Genomic DNA, 25,727 nt, shown 5'->3' on the forward strand with positions numbered 1-25,727 from the left:
TACCATATGTGATACTGTCTGCTGAGCCGTGTATCTAATCCTACCATATGTGATACTGTCTGCTGAGCCGTGTATCTAATCCTGTCTTGTGTGATACTGTCTGCTGAGCCGTGTATCTAATCCTATCCTGTGTGATACTGTCTGCTGAGCCGTGTATCTAATCCTATCCTGTGTGATACTGTCTGCTGAGCCGTGTATCTAATCCTATCCTGTGTGATACTGTCTGCTGAGCCGTGTATCTAATCCTATCCTGTGTGATACCGTCTGCTGAGCCGTGTATCTATTCCTATTCTGTGTGATACTGTCTGCTGAGACGTGTATCTAATCCTCTCCTGTGGGATACTGTCTGCTGAGCTGTGTATCTAATCCCATCCTGTGTGGTACGGTCTGCTGAGCCGTGTATCTAATCCTACCATATGTGATACTGTCTGCTGAGCCGTGTATCTAATCCCATCCTGTGTGATACTGTCTGCTGAGCTGTGTATCTAATCCTACCATATGTGATACTGTCTGCTGAGCTGTGTATCTAATCCTCTCCTGTATGATACGGTCTACTGCGCTGGCAAAAGTAGACCCGAAGTGGATCCAAGTTAGGCTCAAACAACTGCAATTAGTGTTTTCCCAAAGATGCTTTGAGCAGGGGGTTGGACCAGATGGCCCAGGAGGTCCCTTCCAACTCTACGATTCTATGATTCTATGCAAGCTATCCTGGGGATAATGTCTTACACATTATTTATTTTTTTTTTTTTTTACACTTTTTACGTTTTACTTGTAACAGCAACTCAAAACCGCACCCTGAGCGAGGTGCTGTACACGGACACCTTTTTGCAGTTTGTAAAGTATCGTCTTGTATTGCTGTCATAATAATGAGAAGAACAAAAACAAATGCTTCTGACAGGAGGATATGGTGAGCCAGTTCTCATGATGAGTGTTATTCTTCTCTCTGTATTGTACTGAACTTCCAATAAATCTCATGGACGTGGCAACCAGATATACACTCACTGGCCACTTTATTAGGTACACCATGCTAGTAAGGGGTTGGACCCCCTTTTGCCTTCAGAACTGCCTCAATTCTTCGTGGCAGAGATTCAACAAGGTGCTGGAAGCATTCCTCAGAGATTTTGGACCATATTGACATGATGGCATCACACAGTTGGCGCAGATTTGTCGGCTGCACATCCCTGATGCGAATCTCCCGTTCCACCACATCCCAAAGATGCTCTATTGGATTGAGATCTGGTGACTGAGGAGGCCATTTGAGTACAGTAAACTCATTGTCATGTTCAAGAAACCAATCTGAGATGATTCGAGCTTTATGACATGGCGCATTATCCTGCTGAAAGTAGCCATCAGATGTTGGGTACATTGTGGTCATAAAGGGATGGACATGGTCAGCAACAATACTCAGGTAGGCTGTGGCGTTGCAACGATGCTCAATTGGTACCAAGGGGCCCAAAGAGTGCCCAGAAAAAATTCCCCACACCATGACACCACCACCACCAGCCTGAACCGTTGATACAAGGCAGGATGGATCCATGCTTTCATGTTGTTTACGCCAAATTCTGACCCTACCATCCGAATGTCGCAGCAGAAATCGAGACTCATCAGACCAGGCAACGTTTTTCCAATCTTCTACTGTCCAATTTCGATGAGCTTGTGCAAATTGTAGCCTCAGTTTCCTGTTCTTAGCTGAGAGGAGTGGTACCCAGTGTGGTCTTCTGCTGCTGTAGCCCATCTGCCTCAAAGTTCGACGCACTGTGCGTTCAGAGATGCTCTTCTGCCTACCTTGGTTGTAACGGGTGGCAATTTGAGTCACTGTTGCCTTTCTATCAGCTCGAACCAGTCTGCCCATTCTCCTCTGACCTCTGGCATCAACATGGCATTTCCGGCCACAGAACTGCCGCTCACTGGATTTTTTTTCTTTTTCGGACCATTCTCTGTAAACCCTAGAGATGGTTGTGCGTGAAAATCCCAGTAGATCAGCAGTTTCTGAAATACTCAGACCAGCCCTTCTGGCACCAACAATCATGCCACGTTCAAAGGCACTCAAATCACCTTTCTTCCCCATACTGATGCTCGGTTTGAACTGCAGGAGATTGTCTTGACCATGTCTACATGCCTAAATGCACTGAGTTGCCGCCATGTGATTGGCTGATTAGAAATTAAGTCTTAACACACAGTTGGACAGGTGTACCTAATAAAGTGGCCAGTGAGTGTATATTCCACATATTACCATTAGGCCTCATGCAGACGTCTGAGTCACGTCTACAACATGTACCCATCATGTCCTACAGTGCCGTTTGCATGTCCATGTTTTTTGTGTTCTGAGTGATGTGTAAAAAAAAAAAAAAAAAAAAAGAAAAAAAAAATCAGATTTCTGGGTGAAAATTACCCATACAAGATAGTGAAAAACACAGACAGAGAGCGGATGACCTCAGGACGTAGTCTGTGCGCTGCCCGGGATGCGCATTCGAAAAAACTTCGTGAATTTTTTTTTTCCTACACTGATGTTAAAAACTGCCACTGACTATTAAACTACTTGCTGATTGCCTCCACTTAACAGTAATGGTAACATCAAAACAGCTGCTACGTCTGTCCTCACCTTTCACTTTAACAGCTGGTAGTCATGTGTTCATCACTTGCGTCACGATGGGCAATAATAAAAATCTTTGAAAGACTAAATGAAACAATGAAATTAGGCTAGATAAATAATAGCTGCTGTTCAAAGGAAGTAGAGCTGCAGTGTAAAACATGGTGAAGGACAGCAGCAGCATCCCAACTCCAATATACAGTGCAGCTAGCTACAGTCACTGACTAGTGTTCAGTTCAGCAGACACAAGAACAGTCTATGAGCACTTTGCAGTCCAATAGCTCATCATAATGTACCATTCCACCTGCTTTGGAGGTGGATGTGGCCCCCTGACCTCTTGGGTCCCTGTATGGCAGCACCAATGATATGTCCACCCCTGCCAGAGTTAATCGCGGAGAGTGCTGGATGCTGGAAGGACAAAGCAGTCAAAAATATTCCAATCTGTGGGGTTTCGGCAGTAAATTTTCCACATTTTTTCTTCCTTATCTTTAAGTGTTAAATCAAAAGTGACTCAAGCAGCAGATCTGCATGGCCTCGCCCCTATATGCACCTGTCCAGGTCGCCAGGATGAGCTGCAGCGTGTGGATGTAGGTGTACAGTAATGTCGTCTTCCTCTGCTTTCTAGGACTGATTGATGGTCCATCTCGCCTCTGCTCGGTGGGATACAGCGAACCTCACACATGTAGGATGGCGTCAGAGTTCATCAAGAGCTGCTGCAAAGGATGTTTCCAACCTGACGGCAAAAACGGTACGATCATCATGTGTGATACTGCCTGCTGGGCTGTGCATCTAATCCTATCCTGTGTGATACTGCCTGCTGGGCTGTGTATCTAATCCTATCCTGTGTGATACTGTCTGCTGAGCCGTGTATCTAATCCTATCCTGTGTGATACTGCCTGCTGGGCTGTGCATCTAATCCTATCCTGTGTGATACTGTCTGCTTGGCTATGTATCTAACCCTATCCTGTGTGACACTGTCTGCTGAGCCGTGTATCTAATCCTATCCTGTGTGATACTGTCTGCTGAGCCGTGTATCTAATCCTATCCTGTGTGATACTGTCTGCTGAGCCGTGTATCTAATCCTATCCTGTGTGATACTGTCTGCTGAGCCGTGTATCTAATCCTATCCTGTGTGACACTGTCTGCTGAGCCGTGTATCTAATCCTATCCTGTGTGATACTGTCTGCTGAGCCGTGTATCTAATCCTATCCTGTGTGATACTGTCTGCTGAGCCGTGTATCTAATCCTATCCTGTGTGAAACTGTCTGCTGTGCCATTTATCTAATACTATCATGTGTGATGCTGTCAGCTGAGCCATGTATCTAATCCTATCCTGTGTGATACTGTCTGCTGAGCCGTGTATCTAATCCTCTCCTGTGTGATACTGTCTGCTGTGCCATTTATCTAATACTATCATGTGTGATGCTGTCAGCTGAGCTGCCTTCCTTAATCCTAGTATGTGATGTTATCTGCTGAGCTCCAGTATCTAATCCTTTAATGTGGGATTTGTTGGTAAAGTTAATGTACCAATTCCTATTATGAGCGATACTGCCTGCTGAGCTAAGTATCTAAGCTAGGAAAGGTTTAACTTCACACATCCAACATGTACAGGTGCTTCTCACAAAATCAGAATATCATCAAAAAGTTAATTTCAGTTGTTCAATACAAAAAGTGACACTCATATATTATATAGAGTCATTACAAACAGAGTGATCTATTTCATGTGTTTATTTCTGTAAATGTTGATGATTATGGGTTACAGCCAATGAAAACCCAAAAGTAATTAACTCAGGAAATTAGAATAATTAACAAAAAACACCTGCAAAGGCTTCCTAAGCGTTTATAAAGGTCCCTTAGTCTGTTTCGGTAGGCTCCACAATCATGGGGAAGACTGGTGACTTGACAGTTGTCCAGAAGGCAGTCACTGACACACTCCACAAGGAGGGTAATCCACAAAAGGTCATTGCTAAAGAAGCTGGCTGTTCACAGAGTGCTGTATCCAAGCATATTAATGGAAAGTTGAATGGAAGGAAAAAGTGTGGTAGAAAAAGGTGCACAAGCAACCGGGATAGCCGCAGTCTTGAAAGGATTGTTAAGAAAAGGCCATTCAAAAATTTGGAGGAGATTCACAAGGAGTGGAATGCTGCTGGAGTCATTGCTTCAAGAACCACGACACACAAACGTGGGCTACAAGTGTTGCATTCCTTGTGTCAAGCCACTCATGACCAATAGACAATGCCAGAAGCGTCTTACTGGGCCAAGGAGAAAAAGAACTGGACTGTTGATCAGTGATCCAAGGTGTTGTTGTCAGAGGAAAGTAAATTTTTCATTTCATTTGGAAATCAAGGTCCCAGAGTCTGGAGGAAGAGTGGAGAGGCCACAATCCAAGCTGCTGGAGGTCTAGTGTGAAGTTTCCACAATCAGTGATGGTTTGGGGAGCCATGACATCTGCTGGTGTAGGTCCACTGTGTTTTATCAAGACCAAAGTCAGCGCAGCCGTCTACCAGGAAATTTTAGAGCACTTCATGCTCCCTCTGCTGACAAGCTTTTTGGAGAGGGAAATTTCATTCTCCAGCAGGACTTGGCTCCTGTCCACACTGCCAAAAGTAACAATACCTGGTTTACAAAGAACAGTATCACTGCGCTTGATTGGCAGCAAACTCGCCTGACCTTAACCCCATAGGGTATTGTCAAGAAGAAGATGAGAGACACCAAACCCAACAATGCAGATGAGCTGAAGGCTGCTATCAAAGCAACATGGGCTTCCATAACACCTCAGCAGTGCCACAGGCTGATTCTTCAATGCCACGCCGCATTGATGCAGTAATTGATGCAAAAGGAGCCCCGACCAAGTATTGAGTGCATTTACTGTGCATACATTTAATTATTTATTCCTCAAAGCCACTTTTTTAATGGTGCAGAGAAATAAAAAAAAGTCTGATTTTCCATTAATTTCTCTCGTCTGACATGATCTGTGTTAGCACCACGCCGGCTTCCCGGCGTGTCAGTTCACTCACTCGTGGTGCAGTCGGTTCCTCTCCCCCTCACGCTCCCAGCAGCACGTTCAGCCGGGCCCCTGGTTATGTTCCAAGGGTGCACGTGCGCGCTCCCCTCATCTTAAAGGACCAGTGCGTGCACTTGCTATTTCCTCCCCAGCTAATGGTTTTGAGGCATTATGTATATATTGTTTCCTCTCCACTGGGGAGGTGCCTGAACAACCTTCCTGTTTCTGTCATCTATTTTGTGTAAGTACAAATCCTGCCTGTTGTACTCTAATAACGAATTCTGCCTACGGTACGCTAAGTACAAATCCCACTTGCTGCACTCTGAAGCAAATCCTGCTTGCTTTCTGCACTCTAAATCAAATCCTGCTAGCTGCACTCTAACACAAACTCTGTCTCTGATGTCAACTCTGTCTGCTGCACCCTGATACAAGCTCTGCCAGCTGCTGCATCTAGTCTGTTCTTCAGGGCAGGCTGCTGCGCGACTGTTGGTCTGCCTGGAGTGGTACCTGGCGTTCATTGGGAGCCTAGTCTAAACTCACCATCAGAGGCTAGCATACCATAGGAGAGAGAAATGTGCTCCCCCGTGCCCCCTCCCCCGCCCCCCGGTACTTGTGCCATCCCTGGATCCTCCAGCTCCGTACGCTGGCCCTTCACGTAACTTTCTCTGAAGAAAATGGTTGGCGCATGCGCAGTGTGCCTGCCGAGATCTGCCGGCCAGCATCCGGTAACAATAGGAGGTTTTTCCTATTGGTTCATTTTGATCACTGTGATAGGCTCACAGTGATAATTTTTTTTTTTTAATAGTAAATCAACCCCCCCTTTGTCACCCTCTTAGTTAGTTAAAAATAATAAAATAGAAAAATGTATTTTTTCTATTCTTTGCAGCTAGGTTTAGGGTTGGGGTTAGAGCTAGGGTTAGTATTGGGGTTAGAGCTAGGGTTAGAGTTGGGCTAGGGTTAGGGTTGTGTTGGGTGGTGTTGGAGTTAGGGTTTTCTTGGAGTTATGGTGGTGTTGGGGTTAGGGTTGTATTGGGGTTATGGTTGTGGTTGCGGTTGGGATTAGGGGTGTGTTGGTGTTAGGGCTATGTTAGGGTTAAAGTTAGAATTGGGGGGTTTCCACTGTTTAGGTACATCAGGGGGTCTCCAAACGCGACATGGCACCCGCCATTAATTTCAGCTGATATTGCGTTCAAAAAGTCAAACAGTGCTCCCTCCCTTCTGGGCCCTGCCATGTGCCCAAACAGTGGCTTTTCCCAAATACGGGGTATCGGCGTACCCAGGAGAAATTGCACAACAAATTTTGTGGTCCAATTTCTCCTGATACCCTTGTGAAAATAAAAAAGCTCGGGTCCAAAGTAAATTTTTGGTGAAAAAAGTAAAATGTTCATTTTATCCTTCCACATTGCTTTAACTCTTGTGAAGAACCTGAAGGGTTAATAAACTTATTGAGTGTGGTTTTGCGCACCTTTAGGGGTGCAGTTTTTAGAATGGTGTCACTTTTGGGTATTTTCTGTCATATTGACGCCCAAACTCACTTCAAATGTGAGGTGGCTCCTAAAAAAATGGCTTTGTAAATTATGATGGAAAAATAAGAAATTGCTGGTCAACTTTTAACCCTTATAACGTTGTAACAAAAAAAAAATTATGTTTCCAAAATTGTGCTGGTGTAAAGTGGTAAATGTGGGAAATTTTATTTACTAACTATTTTGTGTGACACCATGCTTTGCTTTAAGGGTACAAAAATTAAAAGTTTGAAAATGGCAAAATTTTAAATTTTTTTGCCAAATTTCCTTTTTTTTCATAAATAAACACAAGTCATATTGAAGAAATTTTATCATTAACATAAAGTACAACATGTCATGAAAAACAAACTCAGAATTAGTGGGATACGTTGAAGCGTTCCAGAGCTATAACCTCATAATGTGACATTTTATTTTTGGAGTGAACTACAGAATGGTAGTGGGGCGGTTCGCTCCCTCCAGCCGGTTTTTACAAGTGGTCCATTGCCACAAATCCCATTTAAAAAACCCTGCAGCAAAGGGTTGGGTGTGTCAGTGTTGGTTTGAAAGCTGCAACACCATGCTTGTGTGTGAAGTCAACACAAAGCCAAGGGAAACGAACACCTGGTGCCCCCTCACTGTGACACGGTGGTGCTGTCACCCACGGTAACAGGTCTCGGACACGGACTGTTTTGATGCCTGGCTGCAATCCGGAGGACATCGTTTGGACAATAAATACATTTAAGTTGAACTTTACTGGGTCACAGCCTCATTACGGTGTGAACGCCACCGCACTACAACTGAGATAATGACTTTTGTATTTTCATTGGCTGTAAGCCACAATCATCAGCATTAACAGAAATAAACACTTGAAATAGATCACTCTGTCTGTAATGACTCTATATAATATGAATTTCACTTTTTGTATTGAAGAACTGAAATAAACTAACTTTTTTGATGATATTCTAATTTTGTGAGATGCACCTGTATCTTTATACTGAAGTGTGAGGCTGAGTGCAGACGTACTTTTTTGCCCTGCGGATTTTTCCGCGCAGAATGGAAGAAATCCGCAGGTCAAATGACCTGCATTTTTCCTGCGGATTTCTTCCATTTTTCATGTGGTTTTCGTGCGGTTTTCCACTGCGGTTTTCCCCCTGCGGATTTGGTGACAGGGGAGATGGAAAACCGCACAAAAGTAGTAACATGCTGCGGATTTTGTACCGCAGGAAAACCGTGCGGAAAAATCCGCAGCGTCTGCACAGCGGTTTTTTTTTCATTGATTTTAAGGCTACTGTACATCACAATGCGGATATGCAACGTTTCTGTGCGGTAAAATCCGCTGCGGAACCGCTGCAAATCTGCATCGTGTGCACACAGCCTTAATTTTGGGTGACGTTTAATCAGCATCTCCTGTCTCTTAAAATGTAGTCCAAAAATGACACATTACTAGATAATTGGAAGTTATTGTCATCTTTTCTGCAGGAGAGGGTCATTTTTTTATCATGTTGGGTTAGGGTTTTTTGTAGCATTCCAACCACTTTGTTCCTCTCTAATTACTGTCAGACATCGGGCTGTTGGGACCATCCTGCCAATCACTAGAGGACCCCTATTAAGTACAACTAAGCATTCAAAACATTACTGCGAGTAAATATTTCTGGGGACCTGTTGTCCTCTGTACATACACCTGCCACCACGCTACTCCCTAATATCCTCCCTTAACAAATGAAGAAATATCAGCAGCCCTGATAAATACTTGATACTGATAATCAGCTATGTGTTCGCATGGATACGTCATGGGTGACCTACACCTGTGTTGTTTGGGAGGTTTTTTCATAAGAGCCTATGAAACCAAATAAACTTAAAGGGGTCCTCCACTGTGTACAAAGGCATGACAGGGACCCCTCCATTATATCCACCTGCCCGTTAGGACACATGAAAAAGTGTTTTCTGAAACCATTATTCCTTTTTGTAGAGAGAACAGCAGCTCTTGTTCTGGCGCAGCGGGGCATCCATGCATTTCATGGCTATTCATTGATAATAATAGGGGCTGCCTGAAGCTTCATTTCTCAGGCAGGTGTAAGGGCCGGATACTCCAGACCTTTCCTAGTGATAATTGCCAATCTTGAAGATGAAGAACACAATAAAAGGACCTTCCTGATCATCAGGTGCAGGGACAAATCAAAATAGACAAACTCTTTACCATGGTTTTCTTTAAATGTTCTACATATTTCTAATTAATTTCATGCAGCATTCCTATGATTTGCACTTGCTGTCAGTAAATTAAATATTTGCTGTGACCTTCAGAGGTAAAGTTGCTCATGGCTTATAGAAGTTGCCACTGTACTCCGTCTTAGCCAGAAGTAAAGGCTCCATACACTGAGAAAGTCAGCCAAACCCTCCAATTCTGGAGGGACAGGGGGACCATCTAATGTGAATATAAGGGGCCTCCTTGGAGCTAAGCCAATGTCAGAGAAATGTGGTAAGGAAAACAGATCTGAGGGGTCCGGAGGAAGGCAAACAGAGGGGTCCGGAGGAAGGCAAACAGAGGGGTCCGGAGGAAGGCAAACAGAGGGGTCCGGAGGAAGGCAAACAGAGGGTCCAGAGGAAAGCAAACAGAGGGGATCCGAAAGAAGCAATCAGAGGGGTCCGGAGGAAAGCAAACAGAGGGGTCCGGAGAAAGGCAAACAGAGGGGTATGGAAGAAAGCAGAGGGGATCGGAGAGAGGCAACCAGAGGAGTTCGGAGGAAGGCAAACAGAGGGGTCCAGAGGAAGGCAAACAGAGGGGATCAGAGGAAGGCAAACAGAGGGGTCCGGAGAAAGGCAAACAGAGAAGTCTGGAGGAAGGCAAACAGAGGGGTCTGGAGGAAGGCAAACAGAGGGTTCTGGAGGAAGGCAAACAGAGGGGTCCGGAGGAAGGCAAACAGAGGGGTCCGGAGGAAGGCAAACAGAGGGGTCCAGAGGAAGGCAAACAGAGGGGTCCGGAGGAAGGCAAACAGAGGGGTCTGGAGGAAAGCAAACAGAGGAGTCCGGAGGAAGGCAAACAGAGGGGTCCGGAGGAAAGCAAACAGAGGGGTCCGGAGGAAAGCAAAAAGTTGGGATCGGAGGAAAGCAAACAGAGGAGTCCAGAGAAAGGCAAACAAAGGGGTCCGGACTCCGGAGGAAGACAACCAGAGGGGTCCGGAGGAAAGCAAAAAGAGGGGTCCAGAGGAAGGAAAACACTTTTCACCTGCATACAAATATTACACTACCCTCGTTCACAAATTTACCTATATCTCTACTGTATATAATACTAAACTGGATAGTTTGGTTAATGAATGATGAGATGCTGCTTTTTTTCTGTACAGATTGAATCAATTGAGTTATGCCAAGTACTGTCCATATAGTGGGGTTGGAGGCCCAGATCTGGCCCACCGGGGGATTTCCGTGTTACCCTATGGGCCAGTCCAAGCCTGCTACTCAAAACTGAGTAAAAGGTCTTAATACTTATCACCATGTGATATTTCAGTTTTTCTTTTTTAATAAATTTGCAAAAATTTCTACATTTCTGTTTTTTTCATTCAAGATGGAGTGCAGCATGTACATTATTATTTATAAAGCACCATAGGTTCCATGGTGCTGTACATGAGAAGGGGCCCCCTTCACACATAGCGAAGTCGCTAGCGATATCGCTGAAGCGTAACCGATTTTGTGACGCAACAGCGATATCGATAGCGATCTCGCTACATGTGACACTTACCTCCGACCCGGCTCCCCGCTGTATATCGCTGATCGCGCGAGATCGGCCTGGTCCATTTCTCATCGCTGGCTTCCTGCTGGCGCCGACGAGCGACTCCATGGACGCAGGCGGAAGACGTTACTCTCGCTGCGTGTGACAGGTAAGTATCGACCGCTGCTGCATCGCTAGTGAGATCTGCCTGTTTGGCAGCTCACTAGCGACCATTTAGCGATGCACCAGCGATCCTGCCCGGGTCGTATCGTTGTCGGGATCGCTGGTGCATCACTAAATGTAACGGGGCCTTTACATACAAATTACAGATATCACTTACAGTAAACAAACTAACAATCACAGACTGTAGTAGAGTGAGGGTTGAGGAAGGGACGGATTCTGGAAATATTTTTGAGCTGGAGGTGACAGGAGGTGGAGAGAGCTTGGATGTGAGGTTTGAAGGACAAGGCAGAGTCAAGGGTTACTCCGAGGCAGCGGACCTCCGGTACGGGGGAAAGCGTGATTTCGTCAATTGTTATAGATAGGTCAGGTAAGGAAGATCTGTGAGGTGGGGGAAAGATGATCAGTTCAGATTTGTCCACATTCAGTTTGAGGAAGCGGGAGGAGAAGAAGGAGGATATGGCTGATAGACACTCCAGGATTCTGGAGAGCAAAGAGGTCAAGTCTGGGCCAGAGAACATTAATGAGAAAAAAACTTTTTTTGAATTTACCAAATTGCTGCAATTAAACAAAGAGTGAAAAATTTAAAGGGGTCTGAATACTTTCCTTACCCACTGTATATTAACATGAATGCAGAAATGTGATGATAGGAAAACTCAGAGTTCAGCACTTGAGGCAATAAAACTACATGAGCACTGGTGCGATTGTAGATTATATGCTCTGGATTATAGGGAAGGTATAAACATCACGGCTATTATTCTCTCTATTGTAAGTGAGAGGAAATGTCCTTCTCTGTGGAAGGAAACAGGGATCTGCAGAGGAAACCCACACAGAGGTGCTGGTCCTGGTAGGAACTGAACTCTAACCCATCAGCGGACACGATGCCTGATATTATGTCCAGAAGTGAAGCTCCTCCAGAACAAACTTTCAATTGAGCAATGTCCCTGCCAGCTGAGGGTTTATTAACTTGTCATTTGTCATAATGTGACTGTGACAGAGGTGACGTTAGATAGGAGTGTGGAGCTCAGGCCGCCTGTTGGGAGTCTCTAGGTTTGCACAAGTATTTACTAAGGGAGGTCTATTGTACGCGCACACATATTATCACAGCTCCACTCCTGCGTAGATCTGTCACAGCAGCACAATTTCTGATACGTGAAACAGCTATAGTCTACATCATCTCCATTTCTGGTGATATTTACTATAATTTATTGTTTTCTGTTATGAGCCATTTCAGTGTAGGAACAAGCTGATTGTAGTGTTCTGCAAAAGATTCCTATGGTAAGTTCTGATCTGAAGCTACCAGGATCTCTAGAGTGCGCTTTCATCTCGTAATCTCGGCCAGCTTCAAGGCAGAGTTTAGTAGGTAGACAGCAGCGGTGGTCGGTTTCCTTGGCAACGAGTAGGAACCAAAAGTAAATTGTTTATAGCTCAAGAACGGCTCCAAATTTTAATAAGCAGTTAATTGGAAAAGTGCTTGATTTTTACAACCACTATGTAATAATTATCCATCTAGCTAGGTGGCAATTATCCTTTAAGCTTAGATACAGTGGATACTTCAACAGTATCACACATAAGAGTATTAGATAAAGTGCATCACCATATTGTATCACTTGATTGAGTACATCTAAGCTGATCTGTGGAGCTATATATCTAATCCATTCAGCAGACAGTATTACACAAAAAGATTAGATACAGTAGCACACATAAAGTATATACAATAGGATTAGATACATAACACTTGAGACAACATATACATGAAAAGATTAGATACAGTAGCTCAGCAGTCAGTATCACACATGATAGAATTAGATACATGACTCAGCAGATAGTATCACATATGATAGGATTATACACACAAAGTATCACACAGGATAGGATTAGATACACAGCTCAGCAGACAGTATCACACAAGACAGGATTAGATACATGGCTCAGCAGACAGTATCACACAGGATAGTATCAGATACACAGCTCAGCAGACAGTATCACACAAGACAGGATTAGATACATGGCTCAGCAGACAGTATCACACAGGATAGTATCAGATACACAGCTCAGCAGACAGTATCACACAGGGATAGTATCAGACACACAGCTCAGCAGACAGTATCACACAAGACAGGATTAGATACACAGCTCAGCAGACAGTATCACAAAAGATAGGATTAGATACATGACTCTGCAGACAGTGTCACACGTGATAGGATTAGATACACAGCTCAGCAAACAGTATCTAAAAATATGAGATTAGATACATAGCTCAGCAGATAATAGTATGCATTATAGGATTAAATAGAGCAGCTGAGAAGAAAACATCCATATGATAAGCTTAGATACTACAATTTTGCACCTGAAGCCTTACATGCTATTGTATAGTAGGTCTTGTACACTATACAGCTATGAATGCAACTGTTCTGGGAGCGACGACCTCATTGTATAAATAAACTTTCATATCAACTAAGTCTGTAGATTGACAATGATGTGGAGATGGAGAAATGGCGGCGCTTTTGTGCTCAAAACCTCTGGCTCTAATATCTTACAATCCTGACTCTTTTTTCCACACAATATCTATATAATGATTTTGTGATCTGCACAATACTCATCTCTGTATGGGAATTTCTGCCTTTTTCAGTTTTGCCTGATGTGGGAAGCTCTGATGCATCTAGGAAAGGCTCCCACATTGTGGAACTTCCCCCAATGTCATCCGTATCCATTAAGCGGCAGGTGGGGTGCACCGAGGATTATTTACTATCCAAACTGCCGGCGGACGGGCGAGATGTGCCATTTGTTGTCCCAACATTTACACCATCCTACATTCAGCCAAGAACAGTGACCAGTCCAACACACATGGATAGTCTGAAAGGTAACTTCTAACCCTATAATCTATCACCCCCCCAAAGTGCATGTCTCCAGTAAATCTATCGCCCAGGGTCATCCACATTTGTAATTGATTACTAGTCTTCACCTTCCCTTGTGAGGAGGACACATTATTAAAATGTTGTTTTGGGAGAATGGAGATGTGATGCATCAGTCACTGTCACAGGCGATGTGGCAGGTAGTCGCAGGGTAACGCTGATCTGCATCAGTGACCTTTAGAGGCCATTGTGTCACAGTCATATCGCTGTTGTGTCATCCATTGCTGCGTAACACCGCTAATCTTCCTGTCACTCAGGATCTGCGAGAGCCACTTTCACTGACAGGAAGACTGAACTGTCCACTATGTATCAACAAGGACCTAATTATGATGTGGTTTATAACGCGGGGTACCCCCTGCAGCACATCTCACCTGACCTAAACCGGCGGGCAACACTGAACCCCAATAATACCAGGCTGTACGGTTCAGGTGAGTACATCTAATCTGCTATCTCATGATTGTATAGATGATGCAGGCCTGACAGTGCATGTAGTGTGCAACGCGCTCTGCAGGTGGAGTCACTATAAGGCTATGTGCACACTGTGCAGATTCACCCGCGGATTTTTCCAAGCGGATATTGCACAATCTGCAGGTCAAAAGACCTGCGGATTACACTGCGGTTTTGCCCTGCGGTTTATCACCTCCACAATGGAGGAGATGGCAAACCACAGCGGAATCCGCAGAAAAGAATGACATGTCAATTCTTTCTGCGGATTTGAAACCGCAGGCAAAACCGCACGGAAAAATCTGCACCGTCTGCACGGCGGTTTCAATTTTCCATAGGCTAGAATGGTACTGTACATCACCTGCAGTTCTGCTGCAGATCCGCACCGTGAGCACATAGCCTAAGACTGTGTACAGGTAGTGTGCAATGCAGTGCAGCACAGAATACGTTTGCCTGTAGTGCAGCATCTATTTTACAAAGGTTGGCAGTGATCTGTGAAATATTCTCCAGGGGTGAGATCAAGTAATCTACATAGGTGGGGCACTGTTTTGTAAAATGTCCTGCACGGGTACTGGGTGTTTCATGATGTTGCTTCAAGTATTGTAGAGTAAGGCCGGAGTCACACTGGCGAGGAATACGGGTGCGTGAGAGGCGCAAAAAGCACGCATTAGACACGCACCAATGATTCTCTATGGGGTCACTCGCACCAGGCGTATATTTCTCATCCGTATTCTACGCTCCGTGCCACTCGCAGCATGCTGCGATTGTCAGCGTACTACGCCCGTAATACGCCAATGCAAGTCTATGGGTGCGCAAAAAATACGGATTACACATGGACCACACGTGTGACTTGCGAGAAATATGCACCCGGTGTCTTTTAGCAAAGCCGGCAATTCAGTGCACGATACAGTAATCTCACACTGACTGTTTTAATAAAGAAATGAAAGAATAGATATAGACACATAGAATACATATATATATATATATATATATATATATGCATTCTATGTGTCTATATCTATTCTTTCATTTCTTTATTAAAACTGTCATAGGGCTCCATTATATGTCCATTTTGCAAGCCTGCGAGAAAGTCTCGCCATACGGATGCCATACGGATTACATACGGATGCTGACATGCGCAAAATACGCGACCACACCTTGATTACGGATGACATACGGAGCACTGTTTAGGGGTCTGTCATCCGTATTACGCATGTAAAATACTGACCGTATTTTACGCATAGTAGTGTGACTCCAGCCTAAGGCCGGGATCACACATGTGAGAAACTCGGACGAGTCTCGCATGTTAATACCCGGCACTGCTGCCGCCACTTTGGAGCGGAGCGTGCGGCCGCATAGCAATACATGGAGCCGCATGCTCTGCTCCTGAGTGCCGGGTATTAACATGCGAGACTCGTCCAAGTTTCTCGCATGTGTGATCCCGGCCTAAATCAGTCACTGAGATGGGTTCAGATGAGCTGATGAAAAATTGCCATCCGTGTGAAATGTGTACTTAGTCATCAATACTTTAAAATGTACATGTTAATAACGGCAACATATCGGTAACATCAGGTCTATTTGGATGATAAATATGGGATCCGATTATTTTTTTTGCACACAGATAGACTTGTATAGGAGCGTCTCACCTGAGAAAAGGAAGAGACTAGTGGATACTGTGACTAGTGTCTGTGTGGAAAAACTGTCAATGAACGTCCCTATTAAATGACACTAGTTCTAGTGCTGTGCGATTTTTATTCCAACAGCACCAGTCCATATCATATGCTTGTCTGAACGAGCCCCAAGGGCCCGCACACAGAGTATATGCACCATTATAGCCAAAGTGCCAGTACATATTGCCGAATTTCCACATGGAACGACAGTCTGCATGGAAAGAAATCACAGGATGAGCTACAAGGAACTGCACATCTGTAGACGTGACTGGCCCATGTACATTATAGGAGCAGTAGTGCTTCTTATCTACAAGTTCCACCTGCATCGTCTACACTCATCGTACAGCAATGGACTAATGAAATCAGAGTAAATAATTATGATCTGAGCTTTAATCAGTGTTTGATCAGAAAGGGGATCAGCGCTGCACCTTGCTGGATGTTGAGCAGAGCCCTGATATGCCTTCAGTGCTCTGCACCATGATAGTCGCCAACCTCGGCCATCTCATGTACTGAGATAAAATTTCCTCTGTTGCTGCTGACCCTAAACTGAAACTAAATCCTATCATTACTGGGTGTCTTCTAGTTTGTGACCTGAGAAACATCAAAACAAGCGAATCTCCTGGGAGCAGCTCCCTCTATGACCTCAGCAGCTACATCCAGGTATGAGAAGGTGACAAGTGGAATAACCTGTGTCTATTAAGTTGTGTGTGTCCTGGCAGGTGGGCGGAGAGAAGGGGTGATGGAATAAATAGATACAGTGCCTTGCAAAAGTATTCGGCCCTCCTGTAACTTTTCAACCTTTTCCCACATATCATGCTTCAAACATAAAGATACCAAATGTAAATGTTTGGTGAAGAATCAACAACAAGTGGGACACAATTGTGAAGATGAACAAAATTTATTGGTTATTTTAAATTTTTGTGGAAATTCAAAAACTGAAAAGTGGGGCGTGCAATATTATTCGGCCCCTTTAACTTAATACTTTGTTGTGCAACCTTGGAAGTCGCTTGGGGTATGTCTCTATCAGTTTTGCACATCAAGAGACTGAAATTCTTGCCCATGCTTCCTTGGCAAACAGCTCGAGCTCAGTGAGGTCTGCTGGAGATCGTTTGTGAACAGCTCTTTCCACAGATTCTTGATGGATTCAGGTCTGGACTTTGACTTGGCTATTCTAACTCCTGGATACGTTTAATTGTGAACCATTCCATTGTAGATTTTGTTTTATGTTTGGGATCATTGTCTTGTTGGAAGACAAATCTCCGTCCCAGTCTCAGGTCTTTTGCAGACTCCAACAGGTTTTCTTCAAGAATGGTCCTGTATTTGGCTCCATCCATCTTCCCATCAATTTTAACCATCTTCCCTGTCCCTGCAAAAGAAAAGCAGGCCAAAACCATGATGCTGCCTCCACCATGTTTAACAGTGGGGATGGTTTGTTCATGATGATGAGCTGTGTTGCCTTTACGCCAAACATATCGTTTGGCATTGTTGCCAAAAATTTCGATTTTGGTTTCATCTGACCAGAGCACCTTCTTCCACATGTTTGGTGTGTCTTCCAGGTGGCTTGTTGCAAACTTTAAACAACACTTTTTATGGATATCTTTGAGAAATGGCTTTCTTCTTGCCACTCTTCCATAAAGACCAGATTTGTGCACTGTACGATTGTTGTCCTATGGACAGACTGTCCCACCTCAGCTGTGGATCTCTGCAGTTCATCCAGAGTGATCATGGGCCTCTTGGCTGAATTTCTGATCAGTCTTCTCCTTGTTTGAGATGAAAGTTTAGAGAGACGGCCGGGTCTTGGTAGATTTGCAGTGGTATGATACTCCTTCCATTTCAATATGATCGCTTGCACAGTGCTCCTTGGGATGTTTAAAGTTTTGTAAAATCATTTTGTATCCAAATCGGGCTTTAAACTTCTCCACAACAGTATTACGGACCTGCCTGTTGTGTTCCTTGGTCTTCATGATGCTCTCTGTGCATCAAACAGAACCCTGAGACTATCACAAAGTAGGTGCATTTATCCGGAGACTTGATTATACACAGGTGGATTATATTTATCATCACTAGTCATGTAGGACAACATTGGATCATTCAGAGATCCACAATGAACTTCTGGAGTAAGTTTGCTGCACTGAAACTAAAGGGGCTGAATAATATTGCACGCCCCACTTTTCAGTTTTTGAATTTCCACAAAAATTTAAAATAAGCAATAAATTTCGTCCAACTTCACAATTGTGTCCCACTTGTTGTTGATTCTTCACCAAAAATTTACATTTGGTATCTTTACAGTTGTGGCTGAAATTATTGACACCCCTGCAATTCTGTCAGATAATACTCAGTTTCTTCCTGAAAATGATTGCAAAACACAAATTCTTTGGTATTATTATCTTCATTTAATTTGTCTTAAATGAAAAAACACAAAAGAGAATGAAGCAAAAAGCAAAACATTGATCATTTCACACGAAACTCCAAAAATGGGCCAGACAAAAGTATTGGCACCCTCAGCCTAATACTTGGTTGCACAACCTTTAGCCAAAATAACTGCGACCAACCGTTACGGTAACCATCAATGAGTTTCTTACAATGCACTGCTGGAATTTTAGACCATTCTTCTTTGGCAAACTGCTCCAGGTCCCTGATATTAGAAGGGTGCCTTCTCCAAACTGCCATTTTTAGATCTCTCCACAGGTGTTCTATGGGATTCAGGTCTGGACTCATTGCTGGCCACCTTAGAAGTCTCCAGTGCTTTCTCTCAAACCATTTTCTAGTGCTTTTTGAAGTGTGTTTTGGGTCATTGTCCTGCTGGAAGACCCCTGACCACTGAGGGAGACCCAGCTTTCTCACACTGGGCCCTACATTATGCTGCAAAATTTGTTGGTAGTCTTCAGACTTCATAATGCCATGCACACGGTCAAGCAGTCCAGTGCCAGAGGCTGCAAAGCAACCCCAAAACATCAGGGAACCTCCACCATGTTTGACTTTAGGGACCGTGTTCTTTTCTTTGAATGCCTCTTTTTTTCTCCAGTAAACTCTATGTTGATGCCTTTGCCCAAAAAGCTCTACTTTTGTCTCATCTGACCAGAGAACATTCTTCCAAAACGTTTTAGACTTTTTCAGGTAAGTTTTGGCAAACTCCAGCCTGGCTTTTTTATGTCTCGGGGTAAGAAGTGGGGTCTTCCTGGGTCTCCTACAATACAGTCCCTTTTCATTCAGACGCCGACGGATAGTACGGGTTGACACTGTTGTACCCTCGGACTGCAGGGCAGCTTGAACTTGTTTTGTTGTTAGTCGAGGTTCTTTATCCAACATCCGCACAATCTTGCATTGAAATCTCTTGTCAATTTTTCTTTTCCGTCCACATCTTGGGAGGTTAGCCACAGTGTCATGGGCTTTAAACTTCTTGATGACACTGCGCACGGTAGACACAGGAACATTAAGGTCTTTGGAGATAGACTTGTAGCCTCGAGATTGCTCATGCTTCCCCACAATTTGGTTTCTCAAGTCCTCAGACAGTTCTTTGGTCTTCTTTCTTTCTCCATGCTCAATGTGGTACACACAAGGACACAGGACAGAGGTTGAGTCAACTTTAATCCATGTCAACTGGCTGCAAGTGTGATTTAGTTATTGCCAACACCTGTTAGGTGCCACAGGTAACTTACAGGTGCTGTTAATTACACAAATTAGAGAAGCATCACATGATTTTTCGAACAGTGCCAATACTTTTGTCCACCCTCTTTTTTATGTTTGGTGTGGAATTATATCCAATTTGGCTTTAGGACAATTCTTTTTGTGTTTTTTCATTTAAGACAAATTAAATGAAGATAATAATACCAAAGAATTTGAGTTTGCAATCATTTTCAAGAAGAAACTGAATATTATCTGACAGAATTGCAGGGGTGTCAATACTTTTGGCCACAACTGTATGTTTGAAGCATGATATGTGGGAAAAGGTTGAAAAGTTCCAGGAGGCCAAATACTTTCACAAGGCACTGTATATATATTGAGATATTGCTGTATAAAAAAAAGAAAAGAAGCAGACAAGCGCATGTTATCAGTGACAATAAATAAAAAGACGATCAAACTGTTGCAGTTGATTTTGTGTCTATTTTCACACATCTTGTATTCTTTGGTACCAGCTTTCTTTCATTTCCACCTTCTACACCAATTTTATTTTGTGTAGTAGTGACATTTATGAATGTTTTTGCACAAAAAAAATCTACTCCTGTGGTGGCCAAAAAATACCTCTGTCTAATTTTTCAATCTCAAACTGCATAGACTAATTTATAATATTGGTGCAAAAAGCCAAAAAGAAAACTGTTGAAAAATACATATTAGAAGGAACATTTTGCATTACGGATCAATGTCTGCTATAGAGCTGGTTATAGATGGTCAGCAGTTTATTCTTACATAGTAGTTTATATTCAAATCAGGTTCTTTATCCATGAGAGGAAATGACAAAGTGTTCACTAAAGTCAACACGTTCCTGTCGGCCATATTTTCATGAGCCCCAATGGCAGCAATGCTGGTCTTAACTAAGGTATCCCCTCAGTGCGTGAACCCACTCATTGTACTGGTTAACAAGACACAGGACTACTTAGGACCATATTAAAAGGATTTCATCTCATTTTCCAGAGATACGATTCTGTCTCCAGTATTCGAAGCAGCAACTCCTCCAGGAAGGACTCACAGGGCAGTAACCGCAGCCTAGGTATGTGTGACGTCCCAGCACAATCTCTGCCCTGGACACACAGGAAAATATCTGTAAGGCCACATACACACATTGAGTATTTGGTGAGTTTTTTACCCCAGTATTTGTAAGCCAAAACCAGGAGTGAGTGAAAAATACAGAAGTAGTGCAAATGTTTCTATTATGCTTCTCCTCTGACCGTTCCACTCCTGGTTTTGGCTTACAAATACTGGGGTAAAAAACTCACCAAATACTCAATGTGTGCACATGGCCCAATAGTTAGAATTGGCAGACTGGTTCCTAGGACATCACTTTTGACAACCCCATATGCCATCTAGCAACTGAATGCAAAACAGCCTGGCAACAGTCCCACAGCGCCTATAATTATTGCCTTTTGGAACAAGGAAACTTCCCAACCCTTTTAGCTGGAGGGTCGGATATTGAATGTTTTTTTAAAGACTATTTTGCAACATTTCATACCAATTACATTTCCTTTTGACTCACATCATGTGCACGGAAAGGTTCAAACACTACAGGATAATGCAATCCTGAGCCAGCGCCGGATCCTTAACTTTCGCTGTACTGACTTTCCCTTGCAGACACAATAAACTTGTCGGGGGATGAGCGCGAGTTTGGGCGGTTACATTTTAGGCTGCGATATGTGACAGCTGTGGAGCAAATCTGGATTACAGTGTTACAGGTAAGCGAAACAGACAGTAGAGGCCTCTGTGCAAGATCAGGGTCCAATAATGCCCCCCTTTATGAGTCTGTGGCAGGAGCTGCTTGTAGCTTAGTAGGTAGTAGTGGCCCTCTCACATCTTGGTTCCCTGTGCGTCTGTACAGGTTGCACCAAAATGGGTTGTCCACCCAGGTCTTTACAGGGAAGACGCTTCCTTGCCCGCACGGATGGATATTTCAATACATGAATGTACACAACACACATTTTTTTGCCAATTATTAGGACAATTTCCCAAAGGAAGGTTATTTCCTTCATATGAGACATCAGGAGAATCCCCTACTTGTGTATTGCTCAATGTAAGAATCTCTCTGACAGATATGAGTGGAGTTTACTCAGTCTAATGTCAATATTGCCCAATCTTTCTTTGTGTTTCAGTTCCTTATATTTAAAGATCTCTGCTTGCTGATAATGAAATTTACATTCAGACTGATAATTTGTCCTGATGGAATATTTTGTCACAGTTCAGTAACAATTTTATCATTCCAGGCAAAGTTGTGTGATCTATAGGAGGACAGATCAGTGTCCATCCTAAACTCACAGATACATTATAACAAGCCGCCTCTGCAGTGTGAACAGGACTGCGTTAGGACAGGCTTTCAGCCTCTGTAAGGTTTCCAATTCATTTAGACAACAAGCAGATCTTGAAGCTGATTAGGAAATGAAACATAAATATGTACAAGACATTACTTAACAAGACTAGGATATTGACCGACAGGAGACTTTATAAATCTTAACTTTTTCCTTCTGAGCTCCTCTTAGCTGATTTATAATCTCAGAGTTTAGCTCAACTTTCATAAATCAGTTGTTATAAAATCAGGAGTGGTACTTGCATAGAAAAACAAGAATGGAAAGATTGACACCTGTTTTGTGTTTTGTAGACACTCCTGGTTTTGGCATCCAAATACTGACGTGTGACTAAGGCCTTAATGTAATTTCAAGATTAAACAGCTTTGTTAAGAAAATCTGGCCTCCCTTAAGCTATTCCTGGGGTGTTCTTGACATTTTATTATAGAGTGACTTCCAGGCTGGTTGGGGATCAATTACTACTTTTGTTTCTGATGCAGGGATAGCAGGATAATTTATTTAAGACTATAATTACCTCGGTGTTTACAAGAACGGTCTCGGTTCCTCCTCAGCTGAAGGATCTGTACTGGCCGGCGAGCTGCGGAGACTCCCCAAATATCTACATTAAAGGGATTATTACCCTACCCAAACCCATCCAGTTCAAATCCTCCGCTAAAGAAGCCTCTCTGGTAAGTGAAGTCCTCAAGACATCATTATAGCTGCCTATATGTTTGCTGCAGTGTATTGGGATATGGTGGTGACAGATCTACATTGCTTCATGGGATCACTGGTACTTAGGGAGTAAGAATGACCCCTAGGTAAATTAAAAAAGGGTCATGGCCCCCAAAGGTACCAAAGGAATCAATCTTCCCTCTTCTCTTTAGCCTAAAAGACTGCCATGTAGAGTCCCACTATCTCCAGAGCTGCCAATCTTGGAATTGAAGCAGTCAAGCCATCCCAAAAAGTGACCTACACTGCCACTGGGTGGTTATCTGAAAATTAAAAAAGGATCCTCTGAAACAATACATTTTCAATCTATACATAAGATAAATATATGATTACTGGGGGTCTGACTGCTGGGACCCTCATGACATTAAGGGTACCGTTACACCTAGCGATGTACCAGCGATCCCGACCAGCGATATGACGCGGTCAGGATCGCTGGTGCATCGCTAGGTGGTCGCTAGTGAGCTGCCACACAGGCAGATCTCACCAGCGACATCGCTGGGGACGGGGATCGCTACTTACCTGTCAGACGCGGCGATCCTGACGTCCTCCCGCCCGGCTCCACGCGTCGCTCGTCGTCATAGCAGGAAGCGCCGCAGGAAGTGACCGACGAGGAATGATCCAGCAGCTTCTCGCTGCAACGTCACAAAATCGGTGACTTTACAGCGATATTGCTAGCGATATCGCTGTGTGTAATGGGGGCTTTAGAATGGAGATCTCAATGTTCCCTATGTGAGCAGAGAAGAACTGTGCATGTGTGAGCACAGTTACATTCACTCCTATAGGACTGACCGAAAGGCTGAGAAGTGAATGGAGCTGTGATCACTCAGAAGCAATGCCTCATCTTTCACACAGGGGACTGTTCTTAAGGTCCCGTTACATTTAGCGATGCACCAGCGATCCTGACCACGTTATGACCCAGTCAGGATCGCTGGTGCATCGCTAAATGGTCGCTAGTGAGCTGCCAAACAGGCAGATCTCACTAGCGATGCAGCAGCGGTCGGCGGTCGTTACTTACCTGTCAGACGCGGCGAGGGTGACCGTCTTCCGCCTGCGTCCATGGCTCGCTCGTCAACGCCAGCAGGAAGCCGACGACAAGAAATGGACCAGGCCGATCTCGCGCGATCAGCGATAGCCAGCGGGGGAGCCGGTCGTAGGCGAGTATCACATGTAGTGATATCGCTAGTGATATCGCTGCTGTGTCACAAAATCGGTGACGCTGTAGCGATATCGCTATGTGTAAAGGGCCCTTTAGGATGTGGGTCCCAGCAGTTGGACTCCCAGTGATCATTAAAAAAGCCGGCAGCATATATAAAGTATCAATTAGTGATAGTAAATGGCATATCGATATGTATCTGTTAACAACTATAAAGTATGTAATATGATGCTAGATATCAAGGACTCAAGTAATTGGTTAACGCTAGAGTTGAGCGAAACGGGTCGAAAAATTTCAAAAGTCGCCGACTTTTGGCAAAGTCGGGTTTCATGAAATGAAACCCGACCCTAGGATGAGGTCGGCCACGAGGTCGGCGACTTACGCGCCAAAGTCGCGTTTCAAAAGCTTGTTTTGCGCTCTTTTTCAGCCAATCAGGATCCACGGACACTGTGGGCAACGTGATGACATAGGCACGGGTCACCACCATCTTTCAGAAGGGCATGCAAGTGATTGGCTTGCTTTGGTGGGCGTCACAGGGGTTATAAAAGGGCGTGCACGCCGACCGCCATCTTACTTCTGCCGATCTTAGCATAGGGAGAGGTTGCTGCTGCTGATTCTGTAGGGAGAGCGTTAGGCAGGGAAGAAGAAAAAAAAACTGCTTCTGCTGCTAGCGATTTTGCCTGTACAACACACCAGTCACTGTGTGTGCAGTGCAAGGGGAGGCTATATTGTGGTGGATCAGCGGTGTTGGTTGTTAGGCTGCCTTCTAAGGCTTCCTGACAGCTACATTGCTGTTTACCCACTGCTCTGCAAACTGCTTTTTTAAAAGCAATCCCAATTTTTTTTTTTGTCCTGCTGAGGTACTGAGCGTGCATTTGTTCACACCATACAGCGGTGTACGCTCCTCACAGAGTACCGTGTAACGGCTGTTATGACAGCCACAGTGAAGCTATCTGTGTGTCACTCTGTGAGAATAAGTCGAGGACATGTTCCGTTCTTACAGACCTGCACCTACTAGTTTTGTCTATCTTTCAAACAGTTAAATATATCTGCTGTTTGATCACATTCAAAACTATAGAGAGACAGCGTGTGTCAGTCCGTATACTTAAAAAACACGGAGCTTGACAATTTTACGTACACCGGACAGCCGTGTACGTGCACGCTCCTCTCAGTACCGTGTAACGGCTGTTATCACGGCCACAGCGAAGCTATCTGTGTGTCACTCTGTGAGAATAAGTCGAGGACATGTTCCGTTCTTACAGACCTGCACCTACTAGTTTTGTCTAGCTTTCAAACAGTTAAATATATTTGCTGTTTGATCACATTCAAAACTATAGAGAGACAGCGTGTGTCAGTCCGTATACTTAAAAAACACGGAGCTTGACAATTTTACGTACACCGGACAGCCGTGTACGTGCACGCTCCTCTCAGTACCGTGTAACGGCTGTTATCACGGCCACAGTGAAGCTATCTGTGTGTCACTGTGGAAGGATAAGTGGAGGACTTGTTCCGTTCTTACAGACCTGCACTCTAGGGAGATTCCTATTCTGCCCAATTCTACATACACCTTGTAGTTTGTGATACACTAGCCAATTTCTGCCTGTGACATAGCGCTCTGATATTCAGTGGGCCTCACACAATCCATAAGTGTCCAGTGTCCACAAGTGTGTGCAGAAATTCAAAATCTCTGTGATCCTGTAGTCACTTTTTTCACACCTGTGCCATCGAGCCTGTGACATAGCGCTCTGATATTCAGTGGGCCTCACACAATCCATAAGTGTCCATTGTCCACAAGTGTGTGCAGAAATTCAAAATCTCTGTGATCCTGTAGTCACTTTTTTCACACC

At 44.1% G+C, this 25,727-nt stretch overlaps 1 protein-coding gene across 2 annotated transcripts in view; it reads left to right on the plus strand.

The window, feature by feature from the left end:
* Positions 1-25,727, plus strand: part of TC2N (tandem C2 domains, nuclear) — a 75,919-nt gene that overhangs the window by 20,835 nt on the left and 29,357 nt on the right. The window contains exons 1-8 of one of the 2 annotated variants that reach the window (XM_073578155.1): positions 2,989-3,047; positions 3,216-3,338; positions 13,612-13,842; positions 14,152-14,322; positions 16,592-16,668; positions 20,641-20,716; positions 21,295-21,395; positions 22,571-22,687. In XM_073578155.1, coding sequence (XP_073434256.1) covers positions 2,996-3,047; positions 3,216-3,338; positions 13,612-13,842; positions 14,152-14,322; positions 16,592-16,668; positions 20,641-20,716; positions 21,295-21,395; positions 22,571-22,687 — 948 coding nt within the window. In that variant the 5' untranslated portion in view covers positions 2,989-2,995. Of the gene's footprint in view, positions 1-2,988; positions 3,048-3,215; positions 3,339-13,611; positions 13,843-14,151; positions 14,323-16,591; positions 16,669-20,640; positions 20,717-21,294; positions 21,396-22,570; positions 22,688-25,727 lie in introns of those variants that run through there. The other variant, XM_073578156.1, reaches the window with a different exon arrangement.

The sequence above is a fragment of the Dendrobates tinctorius genome, unplaced genomic scaffold, assembly GCF_039654945.1.
Source record: "Dendrobates tinctorius isolate UK_male_01 unplaced genomic scaffold, ASM3965494v1 ptg000058l, whole genome shotgun sequence".
Taxonomy (NCBI): domain Eukaryota; kingdom Metazoa; phylum Chordata; class Amphibia; order Anura; family Dendrobatidae; genus Dendrobates; species Dendrobates tinctorius.